The sequence below is a fragment of the Centruroides vittatus genome, unplaced genomic scaffold (assembly GCF_030686945.1).
Source record: "Centruroides vittatus isolate TY-2023 unplaced genomic scaffold, ASM3068694v2 contig_854, whole genome shotgun sequence".
Taxonomy (NCBI): domain Eukaryota; kingdom Metazoa; phylum Arthropoda; class Arachnida; order Scorpiones; family Buthidae; genus Centruroides; species Centruroides vittatus.
In genome coordinates this window covers 3,493,753-3,511,060 of record NW_027122558.1, presented here as the reverse complement: position 1 = coordinate 3,511,060, position 17,308 = coordinate 3,493,753, and the positions used below count along the sequence as shown (strand labels likewise).

General features: G+C 32.6%; 1 protein-coding gene across 3 annotated transcripts in view; it reads right to left on the bottom strand.

The window, feature by feature from the left end:
- spin (Protein spinster) overlaps positions 1-17,308 on the bottom strand; it is a 67,500-nt gene extending 50,192 nt beyond the window's left edge. For all 3 annotated transcript variants that reach the window (XR_010881907.1, XM_067279164.1, XM_067279165.1), the window contains exons 1-3: positions 17,061-17,308; positions 6,847-7,049; positions 2,029-2,180 (exon numbers count right to left, since the gene is read on the bottom strand). Coding sequence is in view for 2 of the 3 variants with exons in the window: in XM_067279164.1 (XP_067135265.1) it covers positions 2,029-2,180; positions 6,847-7,049; positions 17,061-17,238 (533 nt within the window). In the remaining variant the exon portion in view is untranslated. The remainder of the gene's footprint in view (positions 1-2,028; positions 2,181-6,846; positions 7,050-17,060) is intronic.

Here is a 17,308-nt window from a genome sequence, read left to right as displayed (position 1 = left end):
TTTATGACATTATCTAAGTTAGAAGTATGCTAAACATAAATGCAGAGTTTCGTAGCAATTGGTTGAACGGCCTAGGTGTGCATAGCGAACAAACAAACATCGTTGTTTATATATACAGATGTACAGGTACAGTACATATATAATAACATCAGGCTTTGAGTTTATATATGTATTGATTTAATTATATTTCTAAAAAGATTAAAATTTATTAATCTAATAATAAATAGATTCTATGAAAGAAATAATTAATTTTTCATGCCAGATTCTTTTCATATACAAGTTTAAGAGCACTGTCTATTGGTGTTAATTAATAAGGTTTTGAAAATTCATATCAGTGTTCTAAAATCTGTTTTCATTTCACTTGAAGACAACGTTCTATACATGTCAAAAGTGCTTGTGAAATATTTTTTGTTTTTGTTTTTGTTTTTTACTCATCAATGAGTAAAACACAAAAGAAATACAAAATGGCTCTGATATATATCACTTTTTCATCATTGTTTTGGTGTTGTAAGGGAATAATGTATATGCCTGATTTTTCTAATGTAGTTAATTTGTCCCTGTCATTATATAGTATTCTGCTTAATGATAGTTGTGATTTTATTGGAAGGTTAAATCCTGATTTTTGAAACCTGGTGATGCATAAGGACACAGACCCAAGATATGGGATGGAAAGGCGTATATCAGGGGTGGGCGAACAAGAGTTCAGTGGGAGCCGAAATGTAGGTTTTGCAAAATGCATGGGAGCCACAGTTCTCTACTGTCGTGGTGGATAGTATAGTAAGGCACGCGATTTTATTATATAATATAAATATAATATAAAACAAATATTGAATTTTTTAATAAACATATTTTCACAAAATTATAAAAATAAAATTGTAAAAATAATAATAAAAAACAGAAATTAACACTTTCAGCAAGAGCCGCACATAACTCAAAAAGAGCCGCATGCGGCTCTCGGAGCCGCATTTGTCCATGCCTGGCATATATAAATGTGATCCTTTTTTTATTATTTCTAATTTTGATGGTGGGAAGAGGAATTTTTGAACACAGGTATGAATGCACTTGAATTCAGTGTAAAGCCTGGACTCCACATTACCATAATCTGCGACGTAATTGTAAAACTGAAAGCCAAACTGACGAAACTTTTAATTTTGGAACGTTCAGTTGGACAGAAACAAGACTGAAAGCAGAGTTAAAAAATATTTAACTTTTCCGTTTTCGTTCCGCGCTTCTGTCGTGCTGCAACCAATAAAAACTCACGGATTTGTGATGCGCAGTCACGTGTAGTTTGATTGTCGTAATGGCGTAAGTGTAGCGAAAAGGACGAAGAAACAAATAGATTAGGAATTATTGATCGAAGAAGTTAGAAAATACAGATGTCTGTACGACAAAAAATGTAAATAATTCAAAGATTATTAACAATTTCATTGTTGATAAATGCAGAGAAAGCATGGTGAAATCCATAGAGTCGTCCATGTTTGACTCTTTATGACAATTACAGAACTGATCAACAGATGGCACATTTCCACGTAACGTTCATTTCGATGCTAGTAGCGTCAAGGTAAAACGAAAACAGAACTGAAATGAAAACGCGGTATGTTTCAGTTCTGTTTCTGAGTTTCTGGTTTCAGGTAATGTGGAGTCCAGGCCTAAGTGTATCCTGCCATATTAATAAATTGTAACTCTTTACAAATTGTACCAAATGTTGTGATGTTAGTAATATCCAGGTTCTACAAATAAGTGTAGCTATTGTGTTATTTATGTAGCCAGGCAGTTGGAATGAAGTGGCCAGTGTAATGTGAGGACATAGATTAAACTTGTGGTATACACTGAAACAAACTTCTTTGTTATTTTTTGTATTAGGAAACTTATGCTGCTTTGTTCAGATAGATTCAGATTTATGTACAATTTTATTGAAATAAGTGTTTAATTTCTTTTAAACTAACTATTTCAATTAATAAAATAACTTTTTTCTATTATTTTATTCTATTTTATTGAACAAAACATAAATTTTAAGTTTAAACATACCTCCCAATAGGAATAGCAAAGTAAAAAATGGCTAGCATTGTAGATCTCGTCGAGTGTGAAAAAAGATCAGCAATGATGGTTGGTGCAATTGTAGAGTAACTTGCTTCTCCTGTTCCAACCAAAGCTCGTAAAAATAAAAATAATTTGAAATGCTATTTAAAAAAAATTTACATATGTATTTTAATTATATTTATTATCGTATATAATTATTATATATCTATATATATAATGTGCATGTGCGCATGATATGTGTGTGTGGGTGAACATGCGTAATATGCAACCCAAATGAGGTTTGTTTGTGCACATGTGTAATGTTTTTATACCAAAATTGAAATATTAAATATAATAAAGTTTCAATTATCCAAAGTAATGTGAACAAGAATAGCTTAGTTAATCAAAACCTGTGATAGTAAAATGTTTAGTAAAGTATTAAATAAATGAGATTTTGATGCACTAATGTATCTACTTATATAAGCCATTGATCCTACTGTTTGTATATCTGTCATCTTTAATCTGTCACGAAATGTCTAGAACATGTACTAGGGGCATCCATAGTGATGATTTTCAGCTATTATTTAAATTAATAGTATATTTTATTTATTAACAGTACATATTATTATTTTTATTTGTAATAGGATTTATTATTTATATGAATTTTATTATTTATACCACAGAATGATGCCGCTGCTGCTAGAACGCCCACTAGGGGGCATCCTGGGCTACTAGTACAATATATTCTACTGATAGATTAAGTCAACTTATTGAATATAATGAGTTCAATTAAACAAGATTATTTACAATTATATTTATTAAAGCAAAATGTAAATTCACAATTACAATTAATATTTCACATAAATAAATAACCAAGCCTAAACTTTCATATTAATCAAATCATTTAACACCAAATTTTTTTGGATTTTAATTTAGAAAATTTTTCTCAAGTTACAGTCTAAAATAATTTGGCATTATTAAATGATTTGATCAATACAATAGTCAAACTTAATTGCTTATACATATATATACAGTATACCATGATGGGATGAAAGCTTAAGTTGACAAAGTCATAGTGAGACAAGGGCATAATATCTTCCCTAGTAAGCAAGACAAGTAATTTGTATGATTATATCTTAATTGGGTTAATGTTACCTATGGTAGCAAACATGGCGGCTCGTCTCTGAAACAGTGGGGATGCACATTCTAACCTAACCTAACCTATTCTAATAAATTACCATAATTATTGCCAACCAAATGATTAGAATAGGAGTAATTTATTAGAATAGGTTAGGTTAGGTTAGAATGTGCATCCCCACTGTTTCAGAGACGAGCCGCCATGTTTGCTACCATAGGTAACATTAACCCTTAGCCACTCAGCAGTGAGCGACGAATATATACGTCAAGGGTGATCGTGTGGCAGTGGTGAGGGACGTATATATTCGCTAAATTCTTTTGGGGTATAACCAAAAACTAGCCAAAAACTACCACGAAAAAAAAATTCACATAAAAATGAATTATGTAACAATAAAAAAAGACTTTTCTTTACTAGACATAACTGTTTACAAAATCTTTTTCCGAAACGGTAATGAGAAAAAAACGCATGAAAAAATACTTTAAAAATTTCTCACATTTCTTTTCCACAACTAAGTGGTAGCGCCACATCTGACTGTTCCACTGTTGAAAGGTTAATTGTTTTACAAAGATTTATTGGAAGTCTGTGTAAAATAACTGGTAATATATTTACATGGTAAACAAAAGTTTTGAGTTATAATCCTGCTCTGGGCAAATCTTTTCTTCTAAAATATTCTAAATTATTAAATTTTAGAGAGAATCTGATAGATACTTTGAATATAGAACAACAACACAAACATCAACCCAATTCTAGTATATATGCCAAATGAACTTTTGGATTATTTAGTGGGATGTAACTAGGTTAATTTAAAGATTAGAAATGAAATAATTTGGCTATAGGTTTGCAGTTAGACCTCCATCTAATGATAAATTTAATAATTAGAAATAAATTTAATTTTTATTTTAATAATTTAAATTTAGATTATTATTGAAGAAGCAATTGGCCTGAAGCAGGATCAAGCTCACAACTCCTGCTTACCATACAGATGCATTGCTAGTTACCTACCTGGATCCCCAACCAATCTTTGCTATGGATAACATTTTATAAAAACTTAAAACTCTAATTTTTATCTAAATTTATTTTTGTTTTAACCACATTTATACTTCATTTTACTTAACCTATCCATTTTCATATTTTATTTATTCTTTATTCACATTTTATACATTAATAACACTTTCTGTATTTGTTTTAAATTTAAATCAAAATCTTTATCACACATGTGCAAAACTAACACGTGAATTTACATTTTGTTTAGGTTAAAAACATAACATAAAAAGATTTAAAATCAATATTTAAATTTTATATATTCTTTTTTCACCTTAGAAAGACAGTTTGAAATGTCAAAAGTACTTCTATTTAATTCACCAAACAAATAAATTTAATGCCAAAAGACAGTACAATTTCTTACAAATAGTATATTTGGTGTCATAAGTGAAAATAAAGTTTTACAAATTTCTTTATTTCTAAGCATTAAATTAGCCTTGTTTCAGCCTGATAAATAATGCAACAGTTTGTTTGGCATATTCTATATTTGAAAATGGCCTATCAAATAGACTGAAAATGTTTGATTTTGAATAAAGTAAATTATTACTGTTTACAGTGCAGTTATCTCTTTAGGCTAAATATATACTGAAGTGGAAACAAAACAGCCAAGAAAGCATAGAGCAAACTGGAGAAATAGTTTCTACCGGATAATAGAGTTGCATATACTTGGAACACGTTTGGATATTCTAACTGGTAACACAGTCATGTTGACTGACATCATCGGTCATAGCCAGTTATTCCGGGCAATTAGTGCATTTTTAAACACTGGTTATTTTGTGGTGTTCAACATGGCAGAAAGTCGAGAGGAGATGATATTAATTCTGCCATTGCTCTCGAATATCAATTCAGAATCATATAATGATGAAGATTCGACAAGATCATCAAGATAAAAATGAACTTTTAGAATTTTTTGACAAGTATAGAAAAAAAATTTATCTTCATTTAGTTTATACCGTTAAATCAATAATTTTGTAGCATTTGCTGGCCATTTTCCTTGCTGTCTTGCGTCATCTGAAATTGGGGAGAACATGGCTTTCGAATCTTGATCGCTTTCTGTCATGAAACAAAATGTTGTTCTTTATTTTCTTTAAATTTTTTAAATCACGACCACATATGTCACATGATACAATGTGTCCATCATCTTGTAATTCAATAGAACCAATGTAACCAATTTGTCACTGTGGTTACTTCGGTAAGTATTGTAGAACAACCACTGACATCATAACTGTGATTTTTAAACGTGGTTGGTTATTTGGGTTACAATTTCTAAATGCTCCGATAATTGCCAGCAATTACTGATAACACCAGTTAGTATTTCCATTGTTTTTAGAAAAAACACTAATATAGATAAAAATGGACATTTATAAATTTATATGTATGAACAACAATAAAAGGAAAGAAATCAAACTTGTTTTAATGCATCATTTTTCTCTACTATAACATCACTGTCTACTATACAAACATCATGCAATCTACTAAGGCATTGATGCAGTATGCCTCACTATAGTCACAACTCACAGTATGAATTGTCTTAACATAAATACATTTATTTAATAATTATCTTAATAGCCAGTTGTTAGAGATATGAAGCTTATCAAACTGCAATGTGATCTCAATTACTTGACTCCATTGTAGTTTGATAAGCCTCATATCTCTACTAACTGGCTATTGAGATACAGTAGAGAGTTGTTAATCCGAATCAATTGGGGACAGGGGTTGTTTGGATTAGTGATTTGTTCGGATAACCAATTATGTACAAAAAATATATTAACCTGTCTGATGTTCAAGTTTTTCTCTGTTGTGTGTCGCTTTGTATTGAATTTTTCTCCGTTGCGTGTTGCTTCGTGCTGAATTTTCCTCGATTTTAAGTCTAACGAAAATTTTTATAATAATCATCGAGGCTATTGTATCGTTAAAAATTATTTCTTTATTTTGTACAAACAAAATAAATATATTGAAGAATATAAAAACATGAAAATTATACTTTAGAAGTAAATCTAGTATCAAAAATGTTCGATTCAGCACGACACAGTCCGACTGAAAATCATTTGGATAACCAGCGATTCGGATTACCGGGGTTCGGATTAACGACTCTCTACTGTAATTATTAAATTAATGTTTTAGAGATAAGAAGCTTACAACTATGAATACATTTGTTTATTTTCACAGTGTTTTAATCATTTTTAACTTTGTGTAAATTTTTTAATAATCTATAATTGTCGTTTTAATGAAGATTTGGTTATATCTTCAAGCCATATTGCTGTTACTTCTGAGTTGGACTGTGAAAAGGATGATAAGAAGAGACTCGAAAAAAATTATATTTTTTATGTAAGTCTTTTAAAGCTTTAGTAGTTCTTCTTAAAATAAATTTGAAAGTGAAAAACTTCTGCTTCATTATAATATAATTGAAATATATATGTGTGTTATTTCAATCACCCTATATATATACTCTTCAAAGACTGCGTAGATTTGCACCATAGACTCTAGTATACCTTTTAAACACAGCCGTTTATTGCTAATATGCATTTATTAAAAATAACCGAAAACTTTCGAATATTAGCAATAAACGGCTGTGTTTAAAAGGTATACTAGAGTCTATAGTGCACCCTATATATATAATCTCTTATAAATGAAACAAAATTATTTACCTCTGCAGGAACAAATGATCCAGCCAATGTAGTAACACTCCAAAACAAAATTCCACATATTATAATAATTTTTCTATTATATCTATCACCAAGATAGCCAAATAATGGTGCCATGATCATGTAACTAATGACAAATGATGTTTGTAATAACCCAGCATCAGAATCATTTAAATTATAAAATATCTTGACTTTGAGGAGAACACCTGAAATTAAAATAAAATAAATAAATCAATTAAGTACAGGTATTACAGTTATTACTCAAATTTCTTGATATAATAATATACAAACAATAAGAGAGATATTACAGTTAATATCAGAACTAATAAAACAAATACAGATAAAACTTATCACTATCAGATATATAGAAGATATAGTTTCATGAAGACATATATTTATTTTTAACAAAAAAACAAATTGCTTTTCTTAAGTTCATCTTTATTTATAAATTATTCTCTAGCTATTTGAGACAACCAAGTACATCATCAGGAGATATACAAACGAATTAACTTAGTAGCTGTTAGATCGATGATCTACAACAGGAACGGCAAACCTTTTTGAGTCCACGTGTCATATAGTATATGTACTTATGTTTAAAAATGTTTATGCATGCCAAAATTCTATACTTCAAATAACTATGTTTAAATAAATAAAATGAATATGTGTTAATTACAGTAAATGTAATTAAGCCGATTGAAAAAAGAATGATTGAGGTAATAAATTGAAATTATATGATACGTTATGTGCCAGATGATTTTTCCAATGTGCTACTTTGGGCACATGTGCCATAGGTTTTCCACCCCTGATCTACGATCATTGTCACTCATTCCTAACTACCACATCTCCTACCAAAGATAACTAATTCACATCTCTGACTCATCTACACATGTAACACACTTAACCATCTTATGAAAACTGCATTTCTTACATCAGCAAAAATAATGACTAAAGCTAACAATAAAAATATTGGGCACAAATCACCCCACAAACTTCATCCTACCCCATAAAGTTTCCCAAAAAGTCATGTTCCACTTATTTTCAGTGTGATGTTCACACAAAATGTATGTAGACTGACAAAGGAAACATACAAAAAAATACTTAGTAACAACATTTTTATTTCACTTATTTTGAACAGGTTCTTTGTGGATTCCAACTCACCAGTCAACAATTATGACACTATTTATATTAATGATTAACAGCAGGAAATTACAAAGGATATACCATTTGTAACATATATGTACCTGTATAGATAATATCCGAAAAACTATAACTAATGCTTATATACTAACTTACAAACTAGAGAAGAAAGAAGATAATACATAGAGCTGAGAAATTATAAAGATAGGGATTAGTAAAAACCAGGGTGCCCAAGCTTTGCTGTAATCCATGACTTGGGTGGGATGCCACATCGAATTCTTTTAGAAATGTCTCTCGTTATCCTCTTTGCTGAATTAATTCTGGTGCCTTGTCGAGGCTTCTGTCTCTCTTCTAACTATGATAGAATCCAATTTGGTTCCTCAGACTATTTTTGATCCTCTGGTCATTGCCATTCACAACCAGGAGTACAACCTTCATGTCTCTTTCCTTTCTTTTGTTCCAAAAATTGGTCATCACCACCCAAGGGGAAAGTTCTAGAAGAAAATAGAACAATGAAGACTAAAACTAAACTTAAATTAATATACTTATACAAAAATGGCATACAGCCACAATAGTCTGTTAAATATGTATTTCACAGAATGTAGGATTTATCAAAAAGCCATAATTCAAATTTGTTTAATCATTGATTATAAAGTTAAAAATAATTACTATATTTATGAAAAGTTTGTTGCAAAATATAATAAGAAAATTTTATTTAATTACTGTTTTAAAATGTATTGTATTTCAGACTAATATACTACTGAATATTTGCTGTTGATAAAAATAATCATTATTAAATAAATAAATTTATCTAATCAATCAATTCACTTTTAAGGATTATTAAGGATTAATAATAATTATAAATTTTGAGAATTGTATATTATATTAAGAGACATTTACAATGTTTAATTGTATACTTTGAGTAATTTCAATTTCTTAAAATGAAATTACAGATTGGTAATAATCATAAATAATATATACTTGTCCATAAATGAAACATTATGTAAGTTTGTTTCTGTATCAGAGATAAAATATTTTATCATTTATTTGTATAATATGCGAGATTCTGGTTTTGACCTTTGTTATTAAACATCATAGAAAATTTCTGTCCTCTGAACACCTTTAAGTATATATATAATAATATATTTTAATTCATTAATTTTTCAAAAGGGACATATGTAAAATCACAACAATATTTAAATTTTCCAATGTAAGAACAAGATGCAAATTTAAAATTTGATCCTAACAAATCCTGTGTAGCATATATTTTTGATTTCCCTATTAAAGAGCCACATAATGTAGTCTGCTAATTCATGTGGCAAATGCCTCATACTCACAAACACTACTATGAAATAATTATTTTTTATGGAGAAACAAGAAATGCATTAAAGCAGCATGTAGATTCCACAAGCACTAAGACATGTATCATTTTCTACATGTTCTACATGTATCATTTTTTAAATGTAATACACTGCTTGATGCAAACAGATAGCATGGTCAGGGGTTAGTCCAGATGATCCTTGTCTTCACGATAACAGAATATTGTCATAATTCCACAGATATCCATATATAAGTACAGTATATGAGAAGCACTGAGACAAAGTGGACTAAAACAGACATAAATACACTAAATTTTACTTTGCTATATCATGTACCGATTCAACTGTTCTCTGCAACTGGCATAAAATTCGGGAGATAACATATAGCAGGCAGCGGCAAGTGCGGCTCTTTTTGAGTTACGTGCGGCTCTTGCCGAAAGTATTAATTTCTGTTTTTTATTATTATTTTTACAATTTTATTTTATAATTTTGTGAAAATATGTTTATTAAAAAAATTCAATATTTGTTTTATATTATATTTATATTATATAATAAAATCACGCGCCTTACCATACTATCCGCCACGACAGTACAGAACTGCGGCTCCCATGCATTTTGTAAAACCTACATTTCGGCTCCCACTGAACTCTTGCTCGCCCACCCAACATATAGCAAGCACATTGGTGCAATAGCTTTTTATGGACTGACAAAGTATTTTTGCTTGAAATAGTGTGTGTAATTGACATAATGTGCACCACTGGACACAGTGTGCTCCACAATGCATATGAAATACATGACACCAGATGCATTTTACACTAAATCGCTGATGTAGCATTTGGGTCCTTAGGCAAGTATTCATTGACAGGATCCTGACTCGAGAACTCTAGCTTAATAGACTACTGTTAACAACAAGACAATCTTTTTTATTCCAACAAATATATTAACAGGTTAAGACAAATATTTTCAGGCAGATTGATAGCCCTGCTTCAGGTCAATCAAAACTTACAAATGTGCTCTATTTTGAAACATTTGTTCTATAATGTTTGAACATTGAACAAGAATTTAAAATTTAAAATGTAATTTGAATTTATAAAATTGATTAAATTAAATCAAATTAACAAATATTATCATGTTCCTATTGACTCCAACATTTTTATATATAACAATTTTTCATATTTAATACTGAACTGGCATCAAAACAATTCAAACTGATAAAGGTCAAAAATCTGAAGTTAAACAAGGAGACTTACCACAAGACACTCATCATTAGCAAAGGCAGGAAACTGAAAAATGTCTGTTAGAGGACTCGGATGTGTCACAAACAATTGGGGCGTCATCGGGTTGGTGGTTCAATATAAATAGAAACATGATAATATCTGTTAAGTTGATTTAATTTAATTAATTTTATAAATTCATACTACATTTAAATATAAATTACCTCATTAACCTTATATCTTAAAAACAACAAAAGTTTTCAAACAGCTTGACTGTCCTGCTTCAGGTCAGTTATGTGTGTATCATTCTATTCATTTTTAAGTTATTACTGGAAATAAAATTAAGATTAATGAGGTGATTTATAGCTACACTTTTTCAGTTCGGATTTGTTTCTCTTATATTTTAAATTTTAAAATCTTGTTCAATGTTCAAATGTCATAGAACAAATGTTCCAAAATAGAATGCATTTACAAGTTTTGATTGATCTGAAGCAGGGCTATCAATCTGCCTGAAAATATTCATTTTAAGTGTTGATAACCTTTTTTATTCCAGTAATCATATCTTGTTAATATCATATATTTCCAGTTTGTATTTTCAATTTACGTTATTAATATACTACAATGACAGAGGACAACTCATGGACAATTTACTGTTGGAACAATTGCAGCATGTTTGATATTAGTATGACGACACTTTAGCTCATTTCTGGGCAAATGTGTCAGTTACTCAGAGCAGGGCCAGATTATCGAATAGGCAAAGTAGACAAATGTCTAGGGCCCGTAACTCGGAGGGGCCCGGCTTCAGTGTAGAAGATTGCTCTGTTTCAAAACGAGTTAAAAATTATTTAAGAAATTCGATAAAACAGAAAAGGCTGTATTTTAACAATTCCTACTAAGCTACGCTCGACTAGCCATTATCTAAAAAAAAAAAAAAATCGAAAGCTAACCGTACGCCACGAGATCTCTCGCACCATCTAGAAATATTCCTAGGGCCGCATCTCGTGGTAGTACTGATATATGGTTATGATTTATTTTCTAAATCTAAACTTCTACGTCGCGACATCGCATATTCGATATAGCGTTCAAGTTGCTCGAGTGCAAAGATATTACAATTCAATAGTGTTTTATAAAATAGTTAAAAAGGGTGACACTACGGTGTGACTTGGGGTGACACCACGATATCCGCACCGGGTGTCACCCATGCTAGCTACGCTAATGTCACATTATATAAGATTTGTTTAGAAGCAACTTATTTAAATGGGGCCCCAATTTAAATTTTGTCTAGGGCCCGCTAGAGGCTTAATCCGGTGCTGACTCAGAGTGATTTGACCACCAATGGATAGGAAAATATGACTCTGTGGCCACCATGGACTTTACCCTGCTGGATTTTTTCCTGTGGGGTAGACTAAAAGCATCAATTTACAAAGTTTAACCATCAACACTGCTAAACCGATGAGCTGCAAAAACAAATACAGATACTCCTCACTTTACGACCGAGTTCCGTTCCGACGACTACGTCATTAAGCAAATTGGTCAATAAGCGAGGAACTTGCGCCAGGAATATAGGATCGTTGTAAAATTATACAAATTATGCAACAAACTTCATATTTATTCATAAAAAGACTATTATAGTACACTATTAGCCTATTATAGTACGCTTAGGGCACATGTCACCATTCACCACTGACCGACACTCAAGCTGAGAAAGGGAATTCCCCGAATTGCAGGTCGAAACTCGATTGGTCGTAAGTGAGAGTGGTCATTCAGCAGATAGGTCGTAAAGTGAGGAGTACCTGTACAAGGGCATCTAGGTGGGTATGAGTGACAAATAACATAACACAAGTATGCTATGTGACACTCATAATGCCCTCTCAACTGTGTACACCTTTGTATTATCACTATTATGTTGTGAACTATCTTCTCCAGGGTTTCTAATTCCCTGTCTAGCACCTCCCAGTCATTAGATACTGTAACAATTAATGAAACAAGTTCTGAACATTTTGTTAAATCTTTATTCTCTAGCATGTGCTTCCCTCCACCATCACCATCTTACAACTGCTCAATGCCCCCTGATGGCATTGTCAACATGTACAACATCACTACAGATACATTAACAGATCTTACAGTTAATGAACTAAATACCTAAATACTGCATACCTATACATTAATGGGTCCTTTGGGTCTTGCAGCATTAAATTGGCTTGTAAATGTACTTCCTATAAATCAGAGTTATAATCATATCATCCTTCTTTTCTATCCCAAGTCCAAGAAATTAACTTTACCATCTGATTCTTGATCTTTGATCAGTTTAAGACCTAAACTTTTTTCAGAAAATTTGTTGAAAAACTCTGCAATCTCACTTGCAATATTCCATATTACCAACAAATCATCAACATTCCTTGCTTTAAACTCGATTTTACTCTGGAATGTCCTGAGCATTCTTTTTTCTGCCTCTCTGACAACCAACTTAGCCATAAGCCTTGCTATTGGAAAGCATATGGGCACATCTTTTTTCTGTTTGAAATATTTTCATTTAAGTCATGGATAATCAAATGCACTAAAACAGGACCTGTTACTCCTATAAGATGAAATAAATTACATCTTAGAAAACTTCCTTCTACTCATCAATAGTTCTTAAAAGAACTATTAAAGAAATGTAGGTTCCTGCCTCTGACGAATAGTGCCCAAAAATCAAAAGTTCTCAGACAATATCTTTCACTAGCTTTGATTTCTGGTAACTGTCTACTAATAACTGAATGAGTGCTGAGGAGATTCCTGAGTAAAATCAAGTTTATAGCAAAGAATGTTAATGATTTGTTGGTAATATGGAGTGTCACAAGTGCTTCACGACAAGTTTTATGTATATGTGCTGGAGGTGACATATATTCAACACTTGTATATCCAGCATGTGCGTCTTTTTTTTCTGCACATTCTCAGTTTCCAGCCTATATCTCTTGATCTTAGACATTATAATGCACAGTTTTATACCAAATTGGTGGCCAAATGTTTTGATGTACTATAGCTCTTGTACAGTTTGACAATGCATTTGGGGTCTTTAATAAGAGCCCTGAAGGTTACCAGCTTGTAGTTACTTTGGATCTCTCATCCTTCATGGCATACATGTACGCTTTCTGCTTCTAACCATTGTGTAATTGCCACTTTATTGTCAATTTGTTATTCCATCTATTGTTGTTTTACAATCACACCATCACCTTGTACACAGGTTTTGTATACCCTGTTTTCTGTATATTTTGTATTTTGTTTAACTCTTTTTCTCGCCAATAAAAATGTTGCAGGCACTCATGACCCTACCCCTTCACTATCCTATCTCTCTTTCCATTTCACCTTCAGCCCTACTCCTAAACCTCCCTTTCTTCCCATTTCATTATCGAGCGATACCACTGAGTAGTCTCGAGTTTCACCTCTTTCCTGTAATGATGTAACAATGTAGTTACTTGGATCATAGGAAGCTCAAGGGATAAACAGTGGGTTATAAGCATGGTTGCCACTTGCAACATATGAAAAACCTTGGGTCTAGATGGGAAAAAACTCAGATGGAGTTTTTAAAAACCCAGATTATTTACCCAGAAAAATTCATGATTAAAATGTAATTATAAATACTTTATTATAGTACATTCATGCTGTTATAATTATAGACACTATAATACAAATTTAAAAAACCACTTATTACCTAATTTACACAGTAATTAATGTTATTTCACAGCTATTCTGTTCTTATTTTTCCATTAACAGCACTACACAATCTTTATGCTCTTCTTGTTTCTTATACCTTTGGTGGCAAACTCCTTGTACTGCATCTCTACTTAGTTCAGGTTCGAGTTCATACAGCAAACAGCTAAGATTTTTCCTACTGATCTCTTTAGCACGCAACCAGTTCTTTGATGATTCAATAGTTAAGTCATTTTATTTCAACAAATATAAAATGACTTATATCATTATCCTATTGCTTATGAGAATTTATCTATAGAAATTTTGGAGAAAAATGACAATTTCTCCAATGACATTTTTCTTCCTGACAGTGACTATGAATCAGATCATCTGAGAATGCAATCAGTCCATGATAGTGAAGCACATGCCAGAGTTACCAGCAAACACAGAATCATCTGTCATCAGATTATGTAATTTACTATGTAAAAATGGAACCACCAAATGGTATAAAAGAACCAATGTTCATACCAGAAATGACTGTATAACATTACCATGCATTGATTTTTTTTAATGTTGATTTGTCATGTTATACTTATTAAGCACCTAAACATTATAACGTAGTTTGATATTTAATAAACTTTTTCTCAATTCTTCCCTATTATCCGACATTTTTGCCCTCCCGTTTAGGTCAGATAATCAAGACTCTACTGCTACTGTATATGTAAAGTCATATTTTAAAAGAAAAAAAAAAACATATTTTACAAAAATTAGAAAAAAACAACCTAGAAACCAAGATAAGATCGAAAAACTCAGATCTGGGTTTTAAAACCAAGGAGTGGTAACCCTGGTCATAAGATGGCTTCCTGTAGGTGTTGGTGATGACGACCCCCTGCCTTCAGGGTGAGTATAATGACCAGAAAATGTGCACAAGTGTTGCTTTCTTGCCCTAATTTAATTGTCAGACCATATAGATTTGAGTTTATATCGTTGATAAATTGCATATTATGAGAACATCAGCTACAAATCTGACATATAGAAAGATGCTTCCATTATATTTAGGAAGGTGTTACTTTCTAACAGAATATTTAGGTTTCAGGATGTTGATATACATTTTTTTGTATATCCATATTTCACTACAACAAGGACAACTGTCAATGAAGGTCTTTCATAAGAACTTAAATAGTCTGATTTACAACCATGTCTGTTCACATAATCTATTCTTATATAACCTCACTGCTTTTAAAGCTTTAGTTAAAGCATGATTACTCAGCTAAGCATGGTTACTCAGCACATATCAATGCTCAGCTAAGCATGGTTAGCTAAGCATGGTTACTCAGCACATATGATTAAAGCACTAGTCCTTTGCCAGAATCAACTGACCGATCACATGCAGCCCGACAATAAATCATAAGCAGCAGAATGTACTGTACAGCAGGACTCAACGTTCCATCCGTAAAGATATAGTCCGACATAGCAAACACAGAATTGTTTTTAAAAGAAACCACCCTACTGTTTTCTTACTCCTTAGAAATGAAAAACCCCTGACACAGAAAAAATACCTACCAGGTGTTTATAGAATTGCAATTGAAGACCAAAGGCTACAAAATTTGTACAAATATATAGTTGCCACTGTAGGCAAAAATTAAAGAACACGAGTACAGCCTCAGAAAACACATCTCCAACATGGGTGCTTGCCACCTACACGTTAGATAACGACGCGCAAACTGACTTTGACAAGGTTTCACTCGGAAAGAGTAGAAATCCGAAGGGCCCTCGGAAGAAGGACGGCCCTTAACTTCGAGGAAACAGATTTAATTTTGTCGGCCCCAAGAATGCCGTTCGAACCAACCTAATTCCCCGCGGTAGTATTTCGTATCCGACGTGCACGACTCTACGTGCACTCTATCCGTAATTTAAAAACATTCCATTCTAAGAAATTTTTAATTTTAATTGTTTATCTTTCTGTTATACATTCTATCGGTTAAACCCGACAATGTCCATCATAGTGCCATACTTACTTTTGACAGCAGGAGCTATTTAAAAAGAAATATTACGATACTTTTTCGTTAACGGGACGTCGGTCGTAACTTTAATCCGACGCACGACACCATCATCCGCGTCGCTCCACCGATACCACGGCGTTTAACTATTAAGTGGGCAATCACGCCGGCTTCGAGTAGCCCACTTAACCGTCTGCAGAGCACTCAAAGTCGTATAGTTTAAAGGAACGGCTCGCCCCACCCGGGCACCGAAGCACACGACGAGGCAGAGCACAGAGAAAGGGGGCACGCCGACGGACGTTAAAAACCGGCCTTTCAAGCAAACGTCTCACGAAGGGCCGCACTTAGGGGTACGGTTCCTTAGACTTTTTTGCCGGCGTAGGGGTCGACAATTCCGGAGGGTGCAAACCCCCCAGTTCGGAGCTCGAATCTTACCGGCCACCATACGCATCGACCGGCGTCCCGTTAACAGAAAGTACCAAAAATTATAAATGTTAACGACGAGTAAAACTTTCATTAAGTCCAACCCCGCTCTATCTCCCCATCCCCAGACTTTTACATACAAAAATTTAATTAAAATTTGACAGATCACCGTACGTTCTCTATATTATATTCTATAACAGCCGGGAAAGTAAAAATCTTCCATTATCATCAACATAACATTGGAGGAAGCAAAAACATGGGCGAGATAGAACTTTTACTCGTACAACGAGATAACGATAACAGCAGATCCAGATACACACAGTACTTTAACCGGAGAGTCATTTGTTAAAACTCAAATAGGTAAACTTGCAGTTTACGTCGGTCAATACGAAGAGGATCACCCTTAGTAATTTCACCGTCTATTCGAATTAAACGTAAAAGCGTACGGTACCTACCGGCAACGGTGTATCTATCCATGTAGTTAATCAAATTGATGAAAAATAAAACAACAACGCATAAATAAGTGTTTTTCCGCTTTTGTCTGGCGACATTATCCGCTTCCGAGCCTCCGTCGCGCGAAACATTATTTAAAGTTACGTTCTTCGTTTCCGTCACTCCGTCTGGTTCGTCCATCCTCTCCCGATCTCGACCGGCGCCAAACACACGCCGCCTCTTTACCGTATCGCCATGTTTATCTAGAAAA